The sequence below is a fragment of the Acomys minous genome (assembly GCF_964271855.1).
Source record: "Acomys minous genome assembly, chromosome: 1".
Lineage (NCBI taxonomy): Eukaryota > Metazoa > Chordata > Mammalia > Rodentia > Muridae > Acomys > Acomys minous.
In genome coordinates, this window is record NC_140483.1 from 107495055 (window position 1) to 107520018 (window position 24964).

At 38.7% G+C, this 24964-nt stretch overlaps 1 protein-coding gene and 1 long non-coding RNA gene across 9 annotated transcripts in view; one reads left to right on the forward strand and one right to left on the reverse strand.

The window, feature by feature from the left end:
* Positions 1-24964, reverse strand: part of LOC311598129 (uncharacterized protein C8orf34 homolog) — a 413498-nt gene that overhangs the window by 252146 nt on the left and 136388 nt on the right. For all 8 annotated transcript variants that reach the window (XR_014779488.1, XM_084783016.1, XM_084783017.1 and 5 more), the window contains 2 exons: positions 11460-11632; positions 2772-2938 (listed from right to left, as the gene is read on the reverse strand). Coding sequence is in view for 7 of the 8 variants with exons in the window: in XM_084783016.1 (XP_084639142.1) it covers positions 2772-2938; positions 11460-11632 (340 nt within the window). In the remaining variant the exon portion in view is untranslated. The remainder of the gene's footprint in view (positions 1-2771; positions 2939-11459; positions 11633-24964) is intronic.
* LOC311595136 lies at positions 4443-4802 on the forward strand. The gene is made up of 2 exons (XR_014778321.1): positions 4443-4495; positions 4760-4802. It is a non-coding gene; the product is annotated as an uncharacterized lncRNA (long non-coding RNA).

Below are 24964 nucleotides of genomic sequence, written 5' to 3' on the forward strand. Positions count from 1 at the left end.
GAATGCCTTACATTTATGGTTGAGACCTGTATCATCTGATGTGAACTTGAAGATGTTATTATTCTTCATTTTATATATCTAGAGACAATTTCAGAGGTACTTAATATTGGTGTACTTATAAAGTCCCAAGTTCTGATAGTTTATTCTTTTATAGCTGATATTAATTTCATAAGGAATCATTTCTGCACTACATATTTACAAGTAGGATTTAAAGTAATCTTATAGAAATTAATATAAAAATTGTTTCTAGAGTATATTTTCACATGCTTAATAGATTTACTAAATAAATCCACAGACATACAATTAAACAACTGTGAGTATAATCAGCACATGTTAACAACACTACATTTCAATAAAGACAACAAGAGGAATTAATTTTATTTGTATCTACTATTTTCACTAAAAGATTCCCTCCTCAAGTCAATGAATTTTATTGATGGGTAACTCATTTTTGTGGTAATATTGGCTAAAATCATATATTCTACGTATTAATTCATATTTACAGATTACTTCCCATGCATGATACATTTTCAGTTAACTTTATCATGGCATAGACAGTGAAAAATTAAACCCTTAAAAACACATTGCAGCAATCTCATTCTACAACACACTGTAGATCCCAAAAGATATTTTAAACACCAATATCTGTCACATCTTAACAATAATTCTGTGCGCTAAATTTTGATTTCACATAAAATCTCAAGGTGTTAACATTTGTGTATTCTTCAGAAAGATGCAATTGCATATTTTCCTGCCATCATTTCCCAAACCATGGAGAATGCATATGGAGTCATTTGGGGCTTGTGCTGTGTGCTTGAACACCAATGCTATCACGAGGAATGCTCCTCAAGCAGCGAGCAGCCTCACGCTCAGCCACCTCGATTGAGATACTTGAGATCATAGGAAGGAAAAGTTTCCACTATTCTTTGCATTAGGCCTGGTCAGAATGCTGGCTAAATATCTAAACTGAGAAGAAGAAATGATGACGCCAGTTGTTAGTGGCTTGTCAGGAGGCAGACTCCCTGATCCCACCCTCTGGTCTTCAGCTTAGAAAGCTAGAAACTTCTGGAAAGAGGAGGTGGGGTCTAGAGACAGTCATCATGAAGTGGACATGTGACTCTCCTTAGAGTCCCTTGATCATCCCTTTCACTGCCACTGACCAGCAGGAGAGCAATTTATAGGCACAGTTATAAGGGACCATATATTTGTGAAAACAAGCCCGCCCCCAGGAGTCTGGACACTCCGCTTTCCAAGTTTACAACCCTTCATTCTTCAGGACTAAGCAGAGGAGCCATCTTCTCGAAACAAGCATGCTGGGACCTCTGTCCCTACTTCCACACTAGGAGTCACAACTGTGATCGCATAGGTAAAGAACATGGTGGCTGTGACGAATTCACATTTTTAACCTAACTGCAAAGTCCCTGCAAAGAGAAATGATGTCATCTCACTGCCTTGGGCCAAAGTCATTTGTAGTGAATGAAGGACGGATGAAAGTGCCGTGGCAACATCCAGAAGTGCTGCCACCTTATTGATTTGGAAGTAGGAAAACAAGGCTTAATTGATTAAAAGAAAACAAGGGCCAATCACATCTAATGAAGAGTGTCATGATACAGGTTCCTGAGTTCTAGACCATTAGGAAGATCTTCAGCCCTGCCATGGACTGAATAAGCTGTGTGCAGCGGCAGCTGGAAACATGTAATTTATTATAGAAAGTAATTTACTTTCTAGACCAAAAAACTGGTCTAGAATTTTAAATAAAGTGTTTTTCACGTGCATCCATACTCTGTATGTAATTACAGTATTTATTCTCTTTTCAGTTTAAATATAATGGAATGTTGTCATAAAAGCATATACAAATTGTTTTAATTCTCAATAATAGAATATCAGGCATGACTCAATTTAAAACACACCATTTTATATGTCGATTACTTGCAAAGAAAACTTCCTGTTCTCTTGCAAAAATGATTTTCCAGCCACACACTGTGGTGCACACCTTTAATCTCAGCACTGGAGAGGCAGGGGCAGGTGAACCTTGGAGTTCAAGGCCAGTCTGGTCTACAGAGTGAGTTCCAGGACAGCCAGGACTATGCAGAGAAACTCTGTCCTGCAAAAAGAGTTTTTTTTTCCAAAGTGTGCTTCAATTAACAATTTATATGGAGATATTTCTTTTGGGACAGGATCCCATACTTGAACCACTAAAAATGAAATTAAATAATAGAATAAATAAAATAAAGAGATCTATAAATATAGAAATCATATCCACACCATTAATAAGTTTGTGTGAAGCTAATGAGTCTCCTTAGACTTGGAAATCTCTTTAAAGCTTCTTATCAATTATGGAAGTCATCAAATATTAATTTACTGTCATCATCTTTCAGCTGTGACATTTTTTCTAAAGCAATCTTATAATCACAGGGACTTCTTAGGAAGAGGGTTATTTTATGGACAATATATATAATCAAGAAAATGAAACAGACAGGCTTTCATTGTTTCACAATTGCACATAGAATAGAGCTTGATAAAGCCGGAGTATGGAGTGCTGCTTACACAAAGCACACAGTACAGTCTAGGGAATATTTCACATGCGTCCATGGGTCCAGCTTAGTTCTTACATGCAACTTCATAAAATTCTAATGAAGAGAAAGTGTAGCTTAAAGGGTTCCCTCTGCCTTAGACAACACTATTCAAAATGTTTAAAGCCCCTCAACTCCTGCACACTTTTACAATGTCAGAAAAGACAAGAAAGAGAAATTATTAATTTTTAAAATTACCCAGCAACTCCATTGCATCGTCTTCATTGTCAATGTCTTCTTCTATTACAGACGGTGTGGGGCTATGAACGGACTCGAAGGAATCCTGGGAAAGCATTGCGGCCAGAAGTTTCTTATGCTGCTGCTGCTGCTGTTTTAATCCTTTAGTCTTGGGCTCCATCTTTAAGCTGAAGAAATATCGGGATGCTAGTCAGTTGTGCTCAGTAATGAAAATCTAATAAACTAACACATTTCCATTCCACTACAGTGCCCCACAATGGTGTTGCGCATTACTTGCCTTCCCCAAGGGTATGGGAAACAGTGTGTTCATGAAACATCCTTTGATACTCAGTGTTTGCTCAGTGTTGGGGTGCAAGCTCCTGACCTCTGAAGTGCTTCTGTTGCTCCTGCATGACTCATGCACATAATAGCTTTTCTGATCTAGTAGGAGCTAGAAAATCTAAATTATTTCCTGATGTCTACAAGTGTATGTCCAGCGAAACACAGGTGTCGGAGTATTGGTGGTGTTTTATTTCTTTTATTTAATTCATAAGAATCAAAACAAATGATGATAATCCACTACATACGCTCACATTTTGTGTTTCTTCCTCCCTTCTACCAGATGTTCCAAGATTTCCTCTTATCAGTTCTTTTCTGTGTGAAGGATTTCATTTCATTCACCCTTACCTTGGGGGAACTTCTTGCGGAAACAGTTTCACTAGGCACAAAATTTATGGTCATTTACTTGCTGTGCTTCTTCTACTCTCATATTTTTAGATGAAAAAAATCCATTGTCCTTCTAATGATTGTTCGCACACAGGAGGTTTGATATTTATCTCTGCCTGCTTTTCAGAGTTCTTCACTGGGGGCAGAGGACATGGCTGAGCAGTAAAGAATAGTCCCTGCTCTTGCAGAGGGGGCAGGTTTCAGTTCCCAGCATCTACCTGGCAGCTCACAACCATTGGCAACTCCAGCTCCCCGGGACCCGACACCTTCTTCTGGCCTCTATGGGCACCAGGCACACACAAAGTGCACAGATATATATGATGGAAAACAACCATACACATAAAATGAAATAAGAATAAAAAAAAAATTCTTTCTCTGATGTTGGTTTCTAGAAGTCTCTTTAAGATAGGCCATTGTGTAAAAGCCTTGCTTTTCTCAGTTTCTAGCTTCTCACTCACCCACTTTTCCCTTTCTTCTTGGAATTGAATAAGAATTTCAGACCTTTTCTTACTTACCCATATGTCATTGAAGCTGTATCATATATTATATGTATGTGTGTGCGTGAGTGCACATCTGTGCACACATGCATGCAGGTGCCCACAAAAGCCAGCAGAGGTCACTGGTTCCCCTGAAACATTAGGCACAGGTGGATTGTGACAACTGATGCGGCAACTGAGCCCAGGTTCTCTACAAGACCAGCAAATATTCTTAATTTCTGGGCAATATCTCCAGACCCTGTATCTTATATTTTCAGTCTATTTCCTTTGGATTGTTCAGAACAGGCCAATTCAAAGGACCTGCTACCACAGCCTGCAATTCTGTCTTCTGTCATCTTTGCTCTACTATTAAGCTTACACTATTTTTATTTCTGTAAATTCTTTTGTCAGTGCTATAATTCTCATGCTGGTCCTATAATTTATGTTTATTCTTATTATGTTGTATGCTTACATATTACCAAGGAATTTGTAATTACTTAAGAAAGCATTTTTTTTATGATGGCTGCTTTCGTTCTTAGCCAGGTAATTTTATCATCTGTGTTACCTCAGGGAGACATTGGTTGACTTTCAGCATTCAGGCTGTGGTTGCTCTGGTCCTGGGCATTAATGGTATTTTATAAAATTATATTCTGTACAATTTGCCTATTACTTTAGGACTCTGTGTGCCCTATGCGATACTTGTAATTTATAAAGCACCCAGACCATGGTTACTGAACTAGTTTAAAGTCTAATAACAATTTAATCGTCAGAGCCCTTGCTCTATTTTTATTTGCTTATTTTATATAGTGTTGCTGTAGCTACCACTGGTCCCTCCTGGTGTCTCATAAGGGACATACTCAGGTTGTTAAACCGCCGCCTCTATGTAGATGAATAAACTGTCATACTGTCGGGACACAAAGGCTTTCTTGTGCCCAAGCTTTGTGTCACAGATCCTTCTCAGGGATGTCTGAAATACCATCATCCCACATGCAAGCAGATGATGAAGGGCTAGGAGAAGAATTGTATAATGAACAAGAGAAGTGGGTAACTGTGCTAGGCTAGAAGGCTAAGGGTTTGTCTCTATGCCTCAGGTAACTCACCCCTTGGCACAGAAGAAGGCAGAGGGACGTGGGCACAGAAAAACCAGAAGCCAAGAAATGCCATTTCTTTTTCAATGAAATAAGGCACAGCTTCATCCGTACAGAATAAGATGGAGAGTTGGATACTTGGGGAAAGAAGAAATGGCATAGTGCTGTAAGTAATTAGAGGAGATGTGTAAGTGGTGGTTTCATTGGCAGGACCATTGTGTTTGGGTTTTGAGCACTGATGGTGTTCTCCAACCTCTGCTGGTCCCATCTCAGAACAGAGATAAAGGCAGAGCTTTATCAAGAAAGGAAAAGAAGAAAGGGGAGCTGAGTCTATACCCAGGGGATTCTCCTTATTGATGGGCTGGGAGAGAAGATAGATGAAGAACGAGGAACAAGGTGAGAATCAATCAGTGCACCGTGGGTTCCAGTTCTAGGTGAGTATCAGAGAGAACGAAAGAGAAGGACAGGAGATGATGGGGAGTGAAGGACCTGAAGTAATGTTACAGATTCCGGATAATAATGACAAGATCAAGAAGTTATAGAGGGGATAAGTGGTTGAAAGAGTAGAAGTCAAAAATAGTGAGAAAGAAAATGAGAGACTATGTCTAGAGCAGAACTAATTATCATCCCATTTCACCAAGACAGAAAAACAGTGTGTTCATGGGAAGAATGGCATGAGGGTTAGCTAATTATTGCTCTGTGAAGATACTGGGTAGATGTAAAGACTGAGAAGACTGTGATTTATATTATTCCTACATTATGTTTGAAGATAGATATACTATAGAAAAGAAACTGTCTTAGGGAGAGGGCAGTGGGCAAGGCATATAAACACAGGCCATGCCTCCTTTTGTCCAGCACCATAGCCTGAGAATGGAAGAGGTTCAAAGAATGCAGGCAGCCTGAAAGTGCGAAGTGGTAGGTGGGATGGGAAGAGATGGGTGTTCCTCTGTCTAAGAACACTGGATGCTCCATCCTCCATCATCTGAGTCGCTTCCAGATCTGAAGCTGTTAGCCTTAAGGTTTGTGGGATTGCTAGATGTCCCTTCCAAAGAATGGGAAGTTTTCTTCTCCAAATGTCCTTAATTGTGAATTTTGGTGTAATCTCTACTGTGTCCACAAAAGCCCAAATCACACCATCTTTATTTTTAAGTTAGTACATGAAAGAGTTACTCCTGCTTCATTCCCCTTCCTCGCTCTTTATCCTGATTTACTTGGCACAACACCACACAGTATGACTTTGGTCTGTGCCTCTCACTTGTCTATTCAGCTGTCAACTGTCTTTCTACGGAAGGCAACAGTTCCAGGTTTGTGTGATGAACATCAGTCAATCTGAACTTCAATGAAATGAAAACTTAACAGGAAGAGAACTGAGATTTAATTTAAAGTTTATTTATAAGTTGTAAGAGTCCTATTAATTTTATTAAACCTTTACATTCTAATAACAATTCCCATTTCAAAAAGCCAGCTTCCTGGATCTACAATATTGATGGATTCTATTCTTGTTTTAATTAGATGGCTCAGCTTTAAAGGAACTGATTATGTTTTCAAGGCTTGATGAGCCTATTTACTAATTCCACATTAAGATCTATCAAGTCATTTTATGAAATTTGTTATGCAACTATTGCAAAGTCTAATTAAGATGGCTTGAAATAAGATTACATAGGCTTATTAAACTCGATTTTTGTTTACACTTGATAAATGTGTGATTATAACTCTAAATGTGCAGTGGATACATATGCTATCCCAAAAGCTAGCTAGACAAGCTGTAGAATTAGGAAGCTGTGAGCAAATAGGAAAAGTCTTCACTCTTTGCTTAGCAGCACCCCCTTTCTCTTCTCCCCCTCCCTGCCCCCTCTTGTACCTCTCCTTCCCCCACTCTTCTCCCTCCCCCTCCATTCCCTTTTCTCTCCTCTCTTTCTCCCTCCCCCCATCTCTCTCCTCTTTCTGTCCTTGTTAAGATGCTTTCATTTCTTCCTTGAGCTCCCACAATTAAGAATCCAGGAAGGAAGGATTAGGGAAATATCATCCATCCTGTGCATACACCATTTTGACTGTAGCATCAAAAGAACCACAAATGTCTTGAACATACCTAAGACCCATCAAGGCCCATGATTTTAACATTGGAGTGTCTGTATGTCCTTCTAGTAGCTTCTTTGTACTGTTCTTTCAATTGTCTTTCTGTAGCCAGCAGTTAACTCTTTAGTTGGCAGTCATACATGGCATAAGTTGTTGACTCTTTTATTTAATGTAGTTGACGTAGTTAAGTTAAGGTAAGGATTTTTTTTTAAATAAAAGCTCCAGGGGCTGAAGAGACAGTCATAGGGGAGGGGAATAAAGGGAAAATGGGAGGGAGGGAAGAATGGGAGGATACAAGGGATGGGAAAACCATTGAGATGTAACAAGAATAAATTAATAAAGGAGAAAAAAAAGAAAAAGAAAGAGAAAAAAAAAGAGCACTGACTGCTTTTGCTTAGAACCCAGGATCAATTCCCAGCACCCACATGGTAGCTCATTAACTATCTGTAATTCCTGTGCCAGGGGGACCTGACACTATCACACAGATATGCATGCAAGTAAACCACCAGAGGACATTAAATAATAATAATAAAAATTTAAAAAGCACCAAGAAAATATTTTCAGTAAGCTTCTGTCCATACGACTTTCAGGGTTTAGTTTGCCACTTATTTAATTCTCTAGTCTAGCAGTGAATGTCTAGTCTAAGTATCTGCTGTTCAGCATGAAAGGAAAAGTTGTCTGTGTGCTGAGTATTGCAATAACAGCCACTCATATAAGACTTCTTTTGTTTTTCTTTCCTACTAGGAAAGGACAAGTTATAGCAATGCTCCAAAAATAAAAACAGACTGCCATCGATTTTTCTTGGGAATATGCTCTATTTAGCGTGGGCCTAGTGATAGCCCACACCTCCTACACCTATGTAACAGATATTTATTGAAAATAGCTCTGTGCCAGCCTTGGTGAGGAAACAAATGGAGGAAATAAAGCTTGAGAATCAAATTTTCTTATGCTTAAAAAACTCATTGCTCAAGATTGATAAATTATAGAATGTGTTATTACTGTTTAGTGACAAAAGTTACTTCTATAATTATACACTAGACACTTTAAACCTTTCTCTCCAGCATTTCTTATTCAGTCAGATGTTGTGTGAGCCCCAGCATAAATGCAGGAATCCTGTTTTGTAATTCAGATAGCAAAATTTTTGTTTGTAACCCTAGTTTTTTTCTGCATCTGATTTCTACACACACACACACACAGACACACACACACACACTTGTAAAGTAACTACAGTTTAGCCAAGACACTCACCTTTTCAATCCACAATTGACAACTCAGCTTATATTTTAATTACAGGGTGAAATAAGACTGAGTTGGTTTTTCAGGGCATAAGGACAAATATTTAAGGAAGGTCTTTATGGACTGAGCAAGAGATACAACAAGGATTGAGACTCTCAGGGCAATAAGAGCACTCTGAAGTAAGGAAGAAAATTGAGGCACTAACATTTGCAATAAACAGCTCTGGATATTATTATGAATAAATGAAATCAAGATGGAAGTTGACATTCCTCTCTTTTACATTTAAGTAGAAGAATCTACCAATGAGTAAAGATAAAAGTTTTTTGAGTTTCGTGAGTCTAGCATTAGGAACCAAACGGCCCCCATTGACAGGTGAAATTGATCTGGCATTTCCCAGAAGAGAAATGGACTTTTAGAAATGGCATGCTTTTCCTATCAGGGCACTTCAACTATTTAAATAATTTAAGGCTATTTCTCGTGGAAATGGAATCAATTTTCTCTAAACCTGAAGTGCATTAATGAGTATTCTGAACTTCTTTCCCTCAAGCCAAGTGGTAAGTGAGAGCCAAGCAACCTTGAAAGCTATTACATTGTAGAAAACACAATTTTCTCTCCTTGGGAAAAAAGAGTTTTTGGTTGATGGTAAATTATCATCGGAAATAGGAAGTTCTTTGGTGATTCTGTGCAGAGAAAAATCCTTTGGTGGAGACCAGCTAATAGCAGTCACAGGGTCTTATGGTCCTGTCACCTTTTCATTTATGAATATTTAAATGCATTTCTCCGTGTTTCATAATTCTTGCCTCCCATAATGATTTTCACACTAGCTTCCTTGACCTGCCTATTTTCTGTTTTAAGTTGTACTTCTCATGTCCCCCAAATGGTAATGGTGAATATGCTTTCTTTATGAAACATGATCTCAAGTGGTAATAATGAATATGCTTCCCCTAATAAACATGATCTCAAGTGGTAATGGTGAATATGTTTTCCCTAATAAACATGATCTCACATCTCAAAGTTGCTCTACTTTATTACATGGACACTTAGGACACATCTGATTTCACCATTCTGAGAAACATAATTTAAGTAAAATGAAAGTTATATGTAGTAATGCTTTGAAAAAGGATGCCCTGTAACCTCATATATTTGAATATTCGGTTCCCAGTTGGAGCACTGTTTGGGGAGGATTAGGAGGTGTGGTCTTGTTGGAGGTATGTTATCGTGGGTGGGCTTTATGGATTCAAAAGCCCATGCCAGTCCAGTTTGGCTCTCTCCCTGCCTGCTACTTGCAGGTCAGGATGTAAGTAAGCTTTTTTTCCCCACAAAGTATTCTTTCATTTCAAGTTATTTCATTGTGTAGTGCCTGTGCACCACAGTGAAAGCACTTCCATATGGCTTAATTTTGTATCATTTCCACATACATGGGCTTCCAAGTTCATGAAAGGAACAACATTAACCCTCACACACTGATAATGGGAGATGTAGGGACTCTCACTTTTGATAATAGGCAGGTCATCCATATAAAAACTAAAAAGAGAAATGCTGAGGTTAACCAAAAAATAAATTAAATGGACACATTTCACCCAGACGCAAGAATAAATCCTCCTCTTAGAACAGCCTTCTTTATATCTCATAGATTTGGGCATGTTGTGTATTAATTTTCATTCAATTATAATAATTTGTAATTTTTTTTTTCTGTTTTTACCCCTTCTTAATTCAGCAGAAAGTTGTTCAGTATGTAAGTTTTTTGTTGTTTCTGCTGGTGTTGATCTCCAGCTTCAATCCATGGTCGTCAGACAGAATGATGTTATTTCATTGCTTGTACCTGCTGAGGCTTTCTCTGCGTCCATGGATGTGGTCAATTTGGGGGAAGTTCCATGACATAAATACGCTTTAAGCTACTGTTCCAACACCGTCTCTGCCTGCATGCCCACCACCGTGATCCCTATCATGGCGGACCTGGATTGGCCTTCTGAAGATTTAGTGAGCCACCACTTCCCTGTGTGTCATGTGTGTCATGACCGTCTTCAAACACATATTTCCAGTGGTCTTAGATACCCTCAGCCGTAAGTTTATTTTGGTTGCTACATCGTAACTGTAGTTTTGCTGCTGAGCAGTATCTCAGTTCCTAAGGCTGCAGGAAATATGTGTTTTCAGATGGTCGCAGCCCATAGGCTGAGTACCACAGAATTCAGTGCTTTCTTCTAAAAGCTGCCACGATAGTGGTGCGCCTTCACAGCATATGTACTTTTAACTTCTTAAAAATATTATAGTTCATAAACTGAACCATTAAATGCAAGAAAACATAATTATATTCAACCACAGTGATGATCTGTAAGCTAAAATGACTGTAATAAAGACCTTAACTGTGCCCCACAATTCCTACCCAATGACAATTCTCTCCTGAAGATGCCTCTTCCTAGCACTGTGGAGTCTCCCTCACCCAGGGCTGCCTAGTGTTATAGAGGGTCTTTACTTTCAGCTTAGAACCTCGAAGCTATTTCTCCATTTGGTGTTAGTAACAAAGAAACAGAACTTAAATAAGAAAAAAAATCAAAACCCAAATCCAGAAAGGGTACTTGGAGGAAGAGTGCTTGCCTAGTGTTATGTCTAAAGTCCTGCATTCAACTCCCAGAACTTCCCAAGTGACAGGGTGAGACCTTGAGAACAAAACTAAACAATACTATTTTTAAAAAGGTTTTGCTATAATTTTATTTATTTACTTACTTCATGTATGTGTGTTTGTGTGTGGGTACACTTGAACTTGCATGCTTATTTCCCACATACATAGGAGGTCAGAGGACAATTTGAAGGAGTCTTTTCTTCTATCATGTGTTTCCCAGGAAAATCAAACTAGCCAGGTGGCAAGCATCTTCACCTTCTAGGGCTGCCCGAAGTTTTAAATAGACTAAATCATTGCTTCCTTTTCATGAGTTTAACTGTGTACTTGTAGGACACATTATTATGGAATGAGAATCTAGTTAAATTTTTCACCATATGCGGAGTCTAACAATTTTCTGTATGAAAAGAACAAAATCATGTTCTTAAGTTTATTTTCCCCTTCTCATTTAATGACTACTAATCCAGATTCACCAAGGAGGTCCCCTCACCTTCCTGCCTGGCTAGAGCCACTGTCTTCACTTTCCCAGGAGTCATTCTTACTCCGTGGAACAGGAGGCTGCAGCATTTCAGCCGCGAGGGGATCAGCGTCATTTTCTGCTCTGCCAATCCACTCCCCAATCACGCGAGGTCTCATGAGGGAAGAATTGAAAGCCACTGTCTCCTGCAGGTACAAAAATAAAAATGAAAAGCGCTGCTTTAGGTTACATTTTCTCGACAACAGATAACAGGAATACAGCCTCCAGTGTTTGGGCTCACTGGAACCAAAATGTCCCTCCACTTCTCCTCTTCCGGTTCAATCTACCCCCTTTTCTGTGAGTTAGACTATTTCCTGAAGATCACTAGGATTAAATATCTAGGACTGAAATGTTGGATTTGGATTCCACGGTCTGTATGTGCGTTCTTAGAAAACTGGGGTTGGCATTCTTGGTGGAGAGAAGAGAAGGCTGCAAGGGCCACGCCCACAGCACGCAAGGGTATGGTGCCGCAGCTGGGAAACTGAGTAATCTCTCAGGAAGGAACCAGCTTCAGCAGCTAGAAAACACAACAGTGCGGGTGTCAGGTGGGTAGGATGCATTTCTCACACTGTTATGAATTCTGGACTTCCAGGGACGCCGTAGACTTATGAACAGGTCCATAACGATGACAAGCAGGTTAGGTGAGCTGAAAACATGGTGGTGTCTTTTCATACACTTGAAATGAGGGAACTCATTCAATTCACCTGTTTGCTATGATGCACCCAAGAAAATATTTATGGAGGGTGTTGAGTGTATGTAATTACGAGACATATTTTAGGTGGAAAAGTCAAGTAAAAACTAAATATCTGCATGATGTAACGTTTTGTCTGAAGCCGCATCTAGACTTATATTTATCACTTGACTCATAATTCACTCATCTATCCATTTATTGTTTTTAATGTGCACATAGATTTATTTATAGCATATATTGATTATATTTCAAAATTCAGTATTTCTGAAATATGGTCTTTTCATCAACATTTCCTACTTATTGATTTATTTTACATGCTGACAACACTTCTGTCTCCCTTCTCCCCTCCCAATCCCTCCTCCCGACCTCCTCTCTCCCAGGCCCCATCCACTCCTCCTCTGTTTCTCTTCAGAAAAGGGCAGGCCTCCTATGAATATTAACCAGCGCGTCATATTGAGTTGCAGTAAGACTAGGCACCTCCTCTTCTATTAATGACACATGGGCAACTCAGTAGGATAAAAGGGTCCCAAAAGCAGGCAACAGAGTCAGAGACAGCCCTGCACCTGCTGTCAGAAGTCCCACAAGAACATATCTGCAGAGGGCCTTGGCTAGTCCTGTGCAATCTCCTCGGTTAGCGGTTCAGCCTCTGTGAGCCCCTGTGAGCCCAGGCTAGTTGATTCTGAGGGTTTCCTGTGGTGTCCTTGACCTTTCTGGTTCCTACAATCCTTCCTCTCCCTCTTCTGTGGAATTCTCCAAGCTCTACCTAATATCTAGCTAGCTGTGGGTCTCTGCAATCTGTTATCATCAGTTTCCGGGTGAAGCCTCTCTGACGACAATTGGTACCAATCTATAGATATAGCAGCCATCATTAGGAATCACTTCATCGACTTTTTTTCCCCATTTGTGTTTTGTTCTTTACTGGACTATGCAGCCTGTGGGCCCTGGTCCTCCAGGCCGTGTCATGTCAGGGGTCAGCTCCCCCTGATGCGTAAGTGAACATAAGCCAAAAAGTAAAGGATAACCATGCTACAGTCCACAGAGCCAGAGAAGCTAAATAACACGGAGGGATCGAGGGGGGAATGCATGAATCTCACTGGGAAGGGGATATAAAATAGGCATCATGGTGGGCGGGGGAGGAGTCTCGGTGGGCCTTGGGGATGGGAACAGGAGAGATTCCGGGGAAGACAGAGGAAGAGATAATTAGAATCTAGCGATAGGGTATCTCTGGGATGAGCTAAAGACCTAGTGCAATGGAACCCCCCCCCCCGAGTCTACAAAGGTGACCCTATCTAAGTTTCCTAGCAACAGGGGATTTGGAGTCGTAATTGGCCATCGCCTGTAACCAGGCAAGACTTCCAGTGGAGGGACTGGGACCCCAACCCAGCCACAAAACCTTCCACCTGCTATTTGTCCTCCATCCAAGAAGTGCTGGGGTAAAGGAGGCTCAGAAACGGTGGGAGTGGCCAACCAGTGACTGGTGCAGCTTGAGACACATCTACTAGATTTTATTAAGGCTTAGTATATGCTAAGAGCTGACTGTTGTACTGAAGAAAACAATAGCAAGAATGAACAGCACTTTATAATGGTTTTATCTAAAAGGAGATGTAGGCGATTTTAATATCCTGGCTTGACATTTCTTTATCTTTTCAATATTTCATGATAAATAGCTACTTGTCTAGTCATGTTTGAAATATCCTAATTTGAGAAACGCGTTCTGCATAAATCTCCTTTACTGAAAATTTCACTATTTGGTGAACCATTCTTGAAAAATATAAGCCTGGTGTTTTGTGCCTTTATAAATCATAAAATATGCAAATGTAATGCAGAACATAATATATACAATATTTAAATATCCAAATGCAATAAAAACACAACAGTTTAAACAACATGTAATAGTTTAGATACTAATTCAAACCTTAATACCACATAAAATGTGCCTTAGACTATATGTAAAGGACAATTCTCCGAATTACAGGGAAAAACTGGGAATTTAATTAAATATTATTAATTAATTTTATTTACACAATGGGGCAGCATAGACACAAATTTTCATTGCTATAAGCTCACAGGAACATAAGAACTGGTTTAAAAAAAGAAAGTTACAATTGCAAAATCAAAACAAGTGGCCTCAGGAATTATGAAGGAAAATACGAAACAGGACTTAAGATTTGGCAAGACCCAAATACTGAGAACAGCAGAGATTCAGAAAAAAAAGTTTGGTTGCTTGCTGGGAAGGTAAATGAAGTGGTAGCCACATAAAAGGTTTAAATGCCTTTCTATCTGGGATGGTTAGCTCCAGAGGCACTGACATTTAGTAAGAAATACCTGACTGTTGGACAGTGGAGGGAGCTGCCCACAGGGTCAGGGCAGTTGGGGAGCCTTTGTTTGACAGTATTAAAATTAGCACTTGAGGACTTGTACTTTTCTAAATGCACAAAGCTCTTTGTGTGGTGGTAGCAATGAAAAGATGGAAGAAACAAGCACTGATTAATTAAAAAAATTTTGATATTGAAAATTCTTGAATTCAGTCTGCCCACATGCATTATATTTAAGAAACATTTTTCTTTGTATATTTTATTTGGATTGGTTTAAGCTCAGTAAACATATTTCTGATATATATCTTTCTGAAAGTGTTTTGATAAAGTGAACTATTCTTAAAAGGATGTAATTATAAGACAGTAAATAAAAAATTAAATATATTTAAATACACACATGCACACTCATGACACAGAGGAAGGGTTATGTGCATGTATGTGCATGTGCATGCAGTCCTGGTTATCATGAAACTGAAACTTCCAGTGTAGACAATGTTGGCCCAAACTCACAGAGTTCCGCTTACCTCTGCCTCACACCTACTAGGATTATAGAATAGTGCCAGTGTACCCATTGACAATGCATACACATAACACAGCATCTTTTAAAACTTTTTTAAGGTTCAAATGGGAACATCTCACTTAAAAACTGAAGGATAATCTTTGTAAATGTGAATTCTTCAGAAACAGAAAACCCATGTCCCTCTGCCCTCTTTGGGGTTGAGCTCCCCAATCTCCCAAGAGTTCTGAGATATGATTAGAACAGCAGGGAATGAAATGTACACAAGCAGAATTCTGGATTTGCCTAAGTTCAAAAGCAAAAGCATTCCTTGTCAGAAACCCCACCAGAGGTCACAGATGCCCTTGGCTTTGCCTATTAGCAAGAAGCATACATATTCCGGAAGTAGCTCTCTCACCCCGTACCCACACTTCCAGGAGCATGCTCTCTACCGTCTGGTCCACAATTAATTCAACTGCTCTTCCACGTTGTGCTCTTGCCAAGCTTGGGATTTTAAATGTCCCCCAAAGTCCACATGATAGAGACTGAGGGGCTTTAAGAGAAGCGACTACTGGAAGGTCTTTGGGTCATAGAAGTAGATATCGGAGCCTTGCCTCCTCTCTTCCTGACGCTCCTAGACACCAAGAAGGACACAGTTTGCTCTACCCTCCATCTTGAAGTCCTGTCTTGCCCCAAGCTGAAGTGATGGTGTCAAGTGCCCATCATCTAAAATCTTCTGAGGCAGCAACCGAAATAAACAATGGAAATCTAAATAGTTTAAGGGATGTGAAATCTCTGCCGGGTCCTGAGTTATGATGGGAACAACAGGAAATGCAAGGTACCCAGGGAGGGAACATCAACTAGGAAACAGAATCCTGTGATTTGGTCTGTTTGATTTCCTTATGGAGGTGATAATAATCAAAGTAGAAACTAGTGTAATATATATATATATATATATATATATATATATATATATATATATATATAAAATGATGAACTCTGTCATAGTAAATGTTATAACAGCAACAATTAAAAAAGAAACTTCCACTACAACTGGTATTGAGACAAAGCAGATTTTTTGTGTGTTTGTGTGTGTGTGTGTGTGTGTGTGTGTGTGTGTGTGTGTGTGTGTGTGTGTGTGAATTAGAGATCCCTTTTAGATAAAGTTTTTGACTCGCTTTTAATATAGAGACAAGCAGTAGAGTACTGAGAGGAGTATAGGAGAGAAGAGCGGATGAAGAGCAATGAGAAGCTTCAACTGCTTTGTTGCTTTAATTTAGTATGAAATAGAACCGCGATTCATCAGGCTGTGGGAAGTGGAGTTTGTTCAGTGATGGAGCTTTGATAGCCAAGATGAAGGGGCAGTGTGAAAGCAGAAATAATAATTTTGAGCGCTGGAAGGTTGAGGTTCAGTGCAGTCCCTGCGTGTTGGAAACTGACAAGAGGGGCTCCTTGCTGCACAGTAGCTTCTCGGGCTGCTGAAGCTGAGTAATAACTGCTCTGAAATGAGAGTGTGAAGTAAATTTTCAAATAAAAGTCCATCAAATGTTTGACTTGATCAGAATCTAAAGCACATAGGCATGATGAATAAATTCATATATTAGGCCTGAGTTAGAAGTGAAGGCCAGATTGTGAGCACAAAGCTAAATGCGTTTGCTCCACTAGCTTCTTCTCTCCTGTGTATTATCAGTGTAAATTGGTGATGTCTAGTTATTCACCACATGGTGCCTCAGCAGAGAATAGTTAGGACACCATGGTTAAGTCCATAATGGAATTTACTTACACACACAATTTGTTCTCTAAAACTTTGCATCACATTCACTGAAGGGGAAAAAAAAAAGACTAGAACAGTCTATGTTTTACCTTTACCCTGTTAAGCTGTCATATGAATAATACAAAGGAAAATCACTCATTATTTGTTTCAGAACATATTTGCTCAAATACTTATGGCTGTCAAGCTTCATTACTATGTTTTAGCTCTTCTGTTTGCATATACTTTATATAGCATCAATTATAAATGAAATACAAGACCCCATGATGGCCTCAGTTTATACCACATTGAGATGGTTCACTCTGAGAAGTTATTTAAAAATAAACATGCCAGTCTTTCTGATTTCCACTTATTCACATTCATAGAGTGCATATCTAACATGTCTTACGGAATTAATTTGCACAAAGCAACTGGACATTTGAAGACACACAATAAAATGAGTAAGGGAAGGAGAATAAACTCTCAAAAGTCAGATTCTATCCCTTAAAAAATCCGCTTACATGCATTTTGCAAAGGACTGAACTATGTGGTCATATCTACAGCATTTGTGCATGTATACAAGACACGGCATCTCACAGTAACTTCCCATGGTTAAGTCATTTCCACTCAACAAGTCTCCCTGTTCAATTGCTTTGTCTGTGGCATTACTGCCTCATTACTTTTATTCAGATAGACAGACAGACAGACAGACAGACAGACAGACAGACAGATAAATACAGTCCCTCACCATGAGCTCTTGCTGGCTTGGAACGTCCTATGTACACCAGGATGGCCTCAAAAATCTGCTCAGGCAGCAAACTGTCTCTGTCATTTTTTTTTTTTCATTTTGGAAGCTTCTAACCTACACTTCCTGTTTACTCAAGTAATTAATTTTACTCTTTCTCAGGTCTCTGATGGGGTTGAAGACCAGATAGTTTAGCTTTATAATTAAGCTTAGTTGTCTAGGGGTTAAGATGTTTTTAGGTCTAGGTAGATGTTTTTAGGTTGGTAAAGATGAGATATGATAGATATTGATTTACTCTCAGAATTTTAGACTCACCAAGATAGGAAAGATGTTTTCTTCAAGGTTGCCAAATACAAACAGGCAAAGCAGCCTCTGTCTCTACCTCATGTTTGGATTAAAAGCATGAACCACCATGCTCAGCTTAATGACCTCTTTAAAGTGATCTCATATTATAAAATTTCACTTCCTTCTCTGGTGAACGTTGCCTTTCTTGTATGTCTTTTGCTATAGCTCCTGCTTGACCAACAAATGCCTTAACTCTAATTAGCTGAATAACTGTTACAGCTGTGGAACCCACTTCTCTATTATAATTATCTATATAGACTGGGTTTTCCAAAACAAACACCCTGTTTTCAAATATCCAGCAACACTGGATGAAATGAATATTTTTTAACACAAAATTCAGAGAAAAGGACCTATCTGCAATAGGTCCATCGGGAACTACCAAGGAACCAACAGCTTTAGAGTTTAATGACAGTTAGTGTGCAAGGCCAATTTGAATGACCCCAGTCTTTAACATCCCTGGTCCAAGTCTGCTCTCATGTGACTACTGAGTGACTTACATAAAATATATGTAAAATACATTTTATTCTACATACGACTTGCTTAGACCAATGGTGAGGTCAGAAATGATTATACCAGATATAAACAAGCCAAGCCCCCCAAAGGCCTTTCCTATCACATTTGCTGTCCTGCATGTTTGCCATCGTCATGGGAAAGACATGCCTAGCGTAGATGCTCTGGCTTCTCAGAAGATGCCTGACCTCAGGGAACTGGACAGACACACAAGACATCCTGCAGACATTTAAAAAGGTTCAACTGCAGTCGCTTGAGCAATTCCATCCAGAAACCTGCACAAATCAGCCTAATTCCAAAGACGCAAGTGAGATAAATGTCATTAAACCATGAAGTTATGATGGAAAATGTGACCTAGCATCAATTGAGGCTTAGCACTGTTAAGTAAAAGATTTACTTGCTATTGGGATATTGGAACATTTGAAAATGGCAAGGAAATTATGAGAAACTGAGAAAATGGACAATAGTGTAATGTGGTGTTCAAATACTTGGTTAAGTTGTCAGCTTGCAAGATAGAAATTGTACCTAATAGATTTTCAAAATTGAGTATGGAAACATTTAGGCAGAATATTGTAAACATCATCAATTTCTGTATAATTCCATCCAAGTTGTTTCAAGAAGATGGACAGAGAAAATAACTGGCCAATTTGCAAGGCAAGTTTCAAAGGAAACGTTGAACGTAGCCAAGTTTATCACCAAGCTTATCACATTTCAAAATGTTCAAAGATTAATTGAAGTTCTTGCCAAATATTAAACGTAGGTCTTTTTAGATAAACAAAGCTTGAAAGTAAAGAAATGCCAAGAATATGACAAATCTCTTCTTTAAGAATCTCTGAAAAATTAAAACAATTTACTAAAAGCAATGTTTCATATACTTACTAAAATATTAGTCATTATATCCATAAAGAAGCAACCATTAAAATATTTGTGGATATTAATATGGCAGAAGAAAGGATGAGGAATCAGTTACAGGTAACATCTACTTGGCAAAGATGGAATGAACAGGGGGAAAACACATTTGTTTGGAACAAAGGAGGCTGAGATTAAGATGAATGCTGTGGATCCACTTTCCTGCAGTGAGGAGGCAAGTGGAGGAAGGTGCTCAGGGGTCTCTTTTCCTGCGTCCCTGTAAGGTTCTTAAGAAAAGAAGACGCTCTTGCAGGATGAAACCCAGAAAAGTAAACAATAGGTCAGGACCGCCAGGGAATCCACTTATCATAACTCAGCACAGTTAAGGAACCCGCATTCCAATGTACCACCATGGGTGACTCCACACACACCTCATAATCCCTTTTCTATGGCAGAAATGTTCATAACATCATCCTATACCAGCCCGATCATGTAACAAAAACAAAGAAAACTGTCATCATTCATATATAGTTATTTTATACAAAAATAACAAGAAATTCTAGAGACAAATGTAAGTTAACGTATGGCTTTCTTACAAACTGATCAAGAGTCAGCTAAATTGATGAAGAGGATGCTCACAGAGTGACTTGGAAATGTGATGATGCTGATTCTCCCACACACACTAAGTACAGTCTGCACGAACCCACTAAAGTAACAGAAACTTGGCAGAGGATCCAGATGTGCACTGTTCGATAAAAGGTTCTAGGAAGTTTTTCTCCATATGGGAGAAAATATATCCCAACTTTTTGCTGTATTGAACAATAATAATTTGGGTGAATCAAATATTTACAAGTGATTAAAACAAAACCTTTAGAGGAAAATTTTATGCAATTATTTTAATGATTCCATGTAAGAATGGATTTTGTAACAAAATACCAGTATTTCAGAAAAATGGTAATTTTTCTTCTAATAATAAACACAATTTAAAATGTGATATCAATGCTCAAAATAAAAAAAATACTTTAGGTACACAGAATCCTGCATCTAGAATGTATAATGAACTCATAGGACAAAATAATTATGTAAAAAACTAGGAGGGAAATGTGAGTTGGCCCTGGACCTCATTAAATATAAGATTGTCAGTTAAGTCTATTGAGTTTTTAAATTATTATTAAAATTATGGATAAAGACTACAGAAGAAAAAAATGTATGATACTGAACTATTGGTAGGAGTGTAATTTGACACAAACACTTTGTATTTTAAAAATATTACCTCATCTAGTGAAGATGAGAACCCACCAAAGGCTCAGCCCACGCAGCCTAATGAGTCTGTTTCTATTTTTGTACCAGAGGGGGCCACTGTTTACACAGGCAAGGGAGTGGAAGCACCAGTGCCTACAGCACCATATTTTTTGAAAGAGAAAATCGGGCGGGGGGGGGGAGTTGCTTAGAGTAAAACATTATTTATAAAAAAAAGTTAAACTATAGATAAATAAGAAACATATTGTTAGAAAGATGTGTGTGAACCTGGTGTAATGGCACTTGCCTTTAATCCCAGTGCTTGAGGGACAGAGGCAGGTGATTTCTGTGAATTTGGGGCCAGTGTGTTCTACATAGAGTGTTGCAGGACAGCCAGAGCCACACAGAGGGACACTGCCTCAAAATCAAACAATAAAATAAATAGAAATGTGTCAAAATAAGGGGGCGGGGGGAGAAGAGAAAAGCAAGAGAACAAATAAATGATGCAGGCAGGCCACCCTCACTCAGGACTCACAGGGCTTCCTGCTGGGTCAGCAATGATCTGCTCTTTGAGTTTATTAGCCGCATTTAGGTACTTACTGTAATTACACTTTACATATTATACACTGTAATGTACGACGTTTGAATTTCTTGTAAAAAGGCGCTACATCACTTCACTAGTCTGTGGAGAGTCATTAGAATGGCACATCCAATGGCTGATAGATGTATCTCCGACTTTTCTCTACTCCCATTTTTTGCCTTTATACACAACAGGAAATATTTCACTCCTTGTTGTGGGTATTTTCACACTTGTGCCAGTGTGAATGCAATCCCTCTCCTCTCTGACATCTCTCCTGAATTCTCCTTTCTGCCTCAGATTATATGTCAGCCAACTCTGCGTATGTAAATATTCCAGTATTCAAACTGGCACAATGGCTATTTTGTAAATAAATTCCATTATCTTATTTAACATAAGTTAACAGTAATTCTTTTAATAGCGATTAATATTTAGTTTTAAAATTTCCCAGATGGTCTTAGAGAAGTTATCTGTTTGTTCAAGGCAGGATCGAAGCACTTCTCCACATGCTGTAGCCAACTGTCGTTCATGTTGCTATTAATTGGAATTCTCTTACTCGGATTAATATTTCTCTGATAGCATTGTTATTTCTTAAAAACTCTGAAGTGATGAGACTTCATCCTCTGAGTACTATGAAGTCTATATTCTTCCTCTTAGAGCCCTGTGATGTGGCTTGGAATGTTTCTTTCCTCCTTATTATATTGGCAGAGTATCAGTTTGCACTACATGAATGCCTGTTGTAAATAAACTCCATTATCTTACTTAACATAAGTTAACAATAATTATTTAATACCAGTCGATAGTTAGTTAGAATACCTAACTTTTCTGTGTTCACACAGCTCAGAGAGAATGGGTCTGGTGTCATTGCAAGGCACACGGCCTCCCAACGACTGCACATCTGTGCGGCTGGCAGCACTGAGCGTTTTATTATTCCATGTATATTTATTTCTTGGAATACTTCGATGATGAGAAACTTTGTCATACGATGCTGTGTTACCCCGAGGAATGATTTATAACTTTATTCTTTCTCTTTGCTCCAGCAGGCTTTTCAAAATAATAATTGTGGATCCCTGACATCCATAAAGATGACTAAGGAAGTGTCTGATGAAAGTATCGATTTAAAATGTAGCATTACTCACAGTTATTATTCTTACTTGTGTTAAAGTTTCACAACTTTCCCCAGTAGGAGATGATTTTAGTTGGCTCCTAAAACAACTTTGGTATGTAGAAGTTTGTCGATCTGACTGAGACACGATAGAGTTTCTTTTTGTACCTCTTCCACCCCAGACCTGGAATCAGCCCCTGTGCCAAGGCACTTTGCTTACTGGTAATGTGAAATATTCAAAGACTAGACGCACAGCACTAAGGGTGTAAATCACTATGAGTCTGCATTTGTTTACAAAGCTAACAAATGTGCTTTTCAAATATATTTCCTTGTCACAAATGGTGGCACAGGGTTTCTCTGTGTAGCCTTTGCTGTCCTGCACTTGCTTTGTAAACCAGGCTGACCTCGAATTCACAGCACAGGCAGATCTTTACCTTTGAAGCCACTGCGGTCTAAAAAATAAAAATAAAAATAAAAATAAAAATTAAAATTAAAAAAAAGTCTTTACAGATCACAGACTTCCTGGCAGAAGAAGGTATAATAAGAAATCCATTTATACTCTTCATCAGAGCTGCACAAGCGCCACTTAATTCAACAACAGTGTTGCTTGACTGTCTCGCTTGCTATTTTGCCAGTCACTTTGCATTATCATTTACACATACTATGGGATGTCTATGGGTATAAAATATATGCATTTTATATTATGAAGTGTTCTCAGAACCACATCTTATATGATGCTTTTCCTCCTAGGTACTTTAAAGTATAGAACATTTTCTTATATATTTTAGTATGATATTCACAATCAATAATTAACAAGTGGTAATTTCCAACTTTAATTCTCCCCAATTGCCTGAAATATCTGATAAAATTGCTCATGACAAAAGAGAATTCTAGGTCATATGTGGAATTTAGTCATAGCTTTTTAAATTTCCGTTTGTCTTGAACAGGTTTCAGTGTCTTTTTTTTTTTAAAGAAATGTAATTTATTATCTTTAGAAAGTATCTCAGCAGTATATTTCAGATGTTTCCTTGTGTTCAGATGTAAACTATGCATTCTTGGGAATAATAACAGCAAAGTAATGCATGTCTTTCATATCAAAAGGTACACAGTGTTGGTCTTGCTTTCCTTTTACTGGTTGTACTGATAGCTGTCATTAGTTTGAGGCAGTATCTTCTAGTTTTCTCCAAAGTGAATTTAAGACTTTTATCTCTTCAATAAGTGTATTCTCAGACTGACAGCTGGAGGCTATGTTGATTGTCTCTGATTTGGGACATTTCACCCGTTACTTTTTTCATCCTTTGCTGAGGCTGACCTGCATCTTAATTAGTTCAATGTCTGCTAACTTTTGCCTTTCTAATCTCATCCAATATTTACTCATCATGATATCTACTATATGAATTCAGGATTTAGAAATTGTATGTAAATCTAAGTGTACACATGTAGTTCCTTTATCCATGCTCCAAATTCAAGTTCTTAAGGAGACTGACATCATTTCTTTGGCACAGAATGCAAAATGCATACAGAAAATCCCATTATAATCCCATGAACGCTGTCATGAACAGCCTGATCACTAACAAAAAGTCTAAGATTGCATTGCTGTCTGTCCTTAGAACATTTCCTCTAAAAATATGCCCCCCATGAGAAAATCTGATTGCTTGCTCTGTTGCAGAAGACATGTCACTGAAGGCAAAGTTTGAGGCTCAAAAGGCTTGCACCATTCCCACTGTGTCCTTTCTCTCTGCCTCCTGATTTCAATCAAGATGTGAGCTCTCAACTGCTCCTATTGCCTTGCATTCCCCCACATCATGGACTGTAACCCTCTGAAATCATAAGGCTAATTATATGCTTTCTCTTGTGAGGTGTTGAGTGTTCTGTCACAGCATAGAAAAGTAACTCATAATAGGAATAAGATAAATTGACCAGCAAACAAGTGCACACCAATTGTTTAAGGTATTGCAACACTTTCCTTCACAGTGTTCAGCAGCAATGTGTCAAGTGCCTTGGTATTTACATTGTAGCAAGACTAATCATTGTTTTACATAGGTAACAAAGGCAATTTATTTTTGTCAACAAACTTCTCATATGGTTCATTTGTAATAAGAATTTATATATTTTAGTCTGTTTAATGGGTTTATTGAGATATTTTGTATATATGTATCTATGTGGATATGTATGTATACAGCTGTGCACAGACAGACACCTAAGTAGGTTGTAAGATCCCTTGGAGTACAGGCATTGGTGAGATGTATGGCTTGTTGTTTGGGTGCTGGCTTCTGAACTCTTGTCCTCATGCTTATGCATCAAGTGCTCTTAACCACTAATGTTGAGGGATGTTAATTGTTTGTCCCCTGAGAGATCTTTACTGTTCTGCTACTGTGACTTCATGTACATGCCAAGTGATGCTGTGTAACTTTGCCTCCAAAATTATCCCAGATTGGCCAGTACAAATGCCTACACCTGGACTGGGCTGAAGAAAGAGGAAGAGCTAAGGTTCATGGGCTTAGAGGGTCATCGAAAGATCACAGGAGGGAGAGGAGAGGAGAATAGAAAGGAGAAAGAAGCAGGTGGTTATAGGCTAGTGGTGAGAAACATGCAGCCTGGAGGAGTTTGCTCTGAGGATTGGTGTCACGGAGAGAAGCAGTTCAAATTGATAACATGAGCAAGTATTATGTGAAATTTGGGTGGGAAGTGGCCCAGATAGGAATGATTGAAGCAATTAACACTGGATACATGGCTGGGAGATAACAAAGTAAGTTAGAGGTTTTGTATCTGCCCAGCTCCAGTATTTACGGTTATTAAAACCTAGCCGGCGTGGTGGTGCACACCTTTAATCCCAGCATTTGGGAGGCAGAAGCA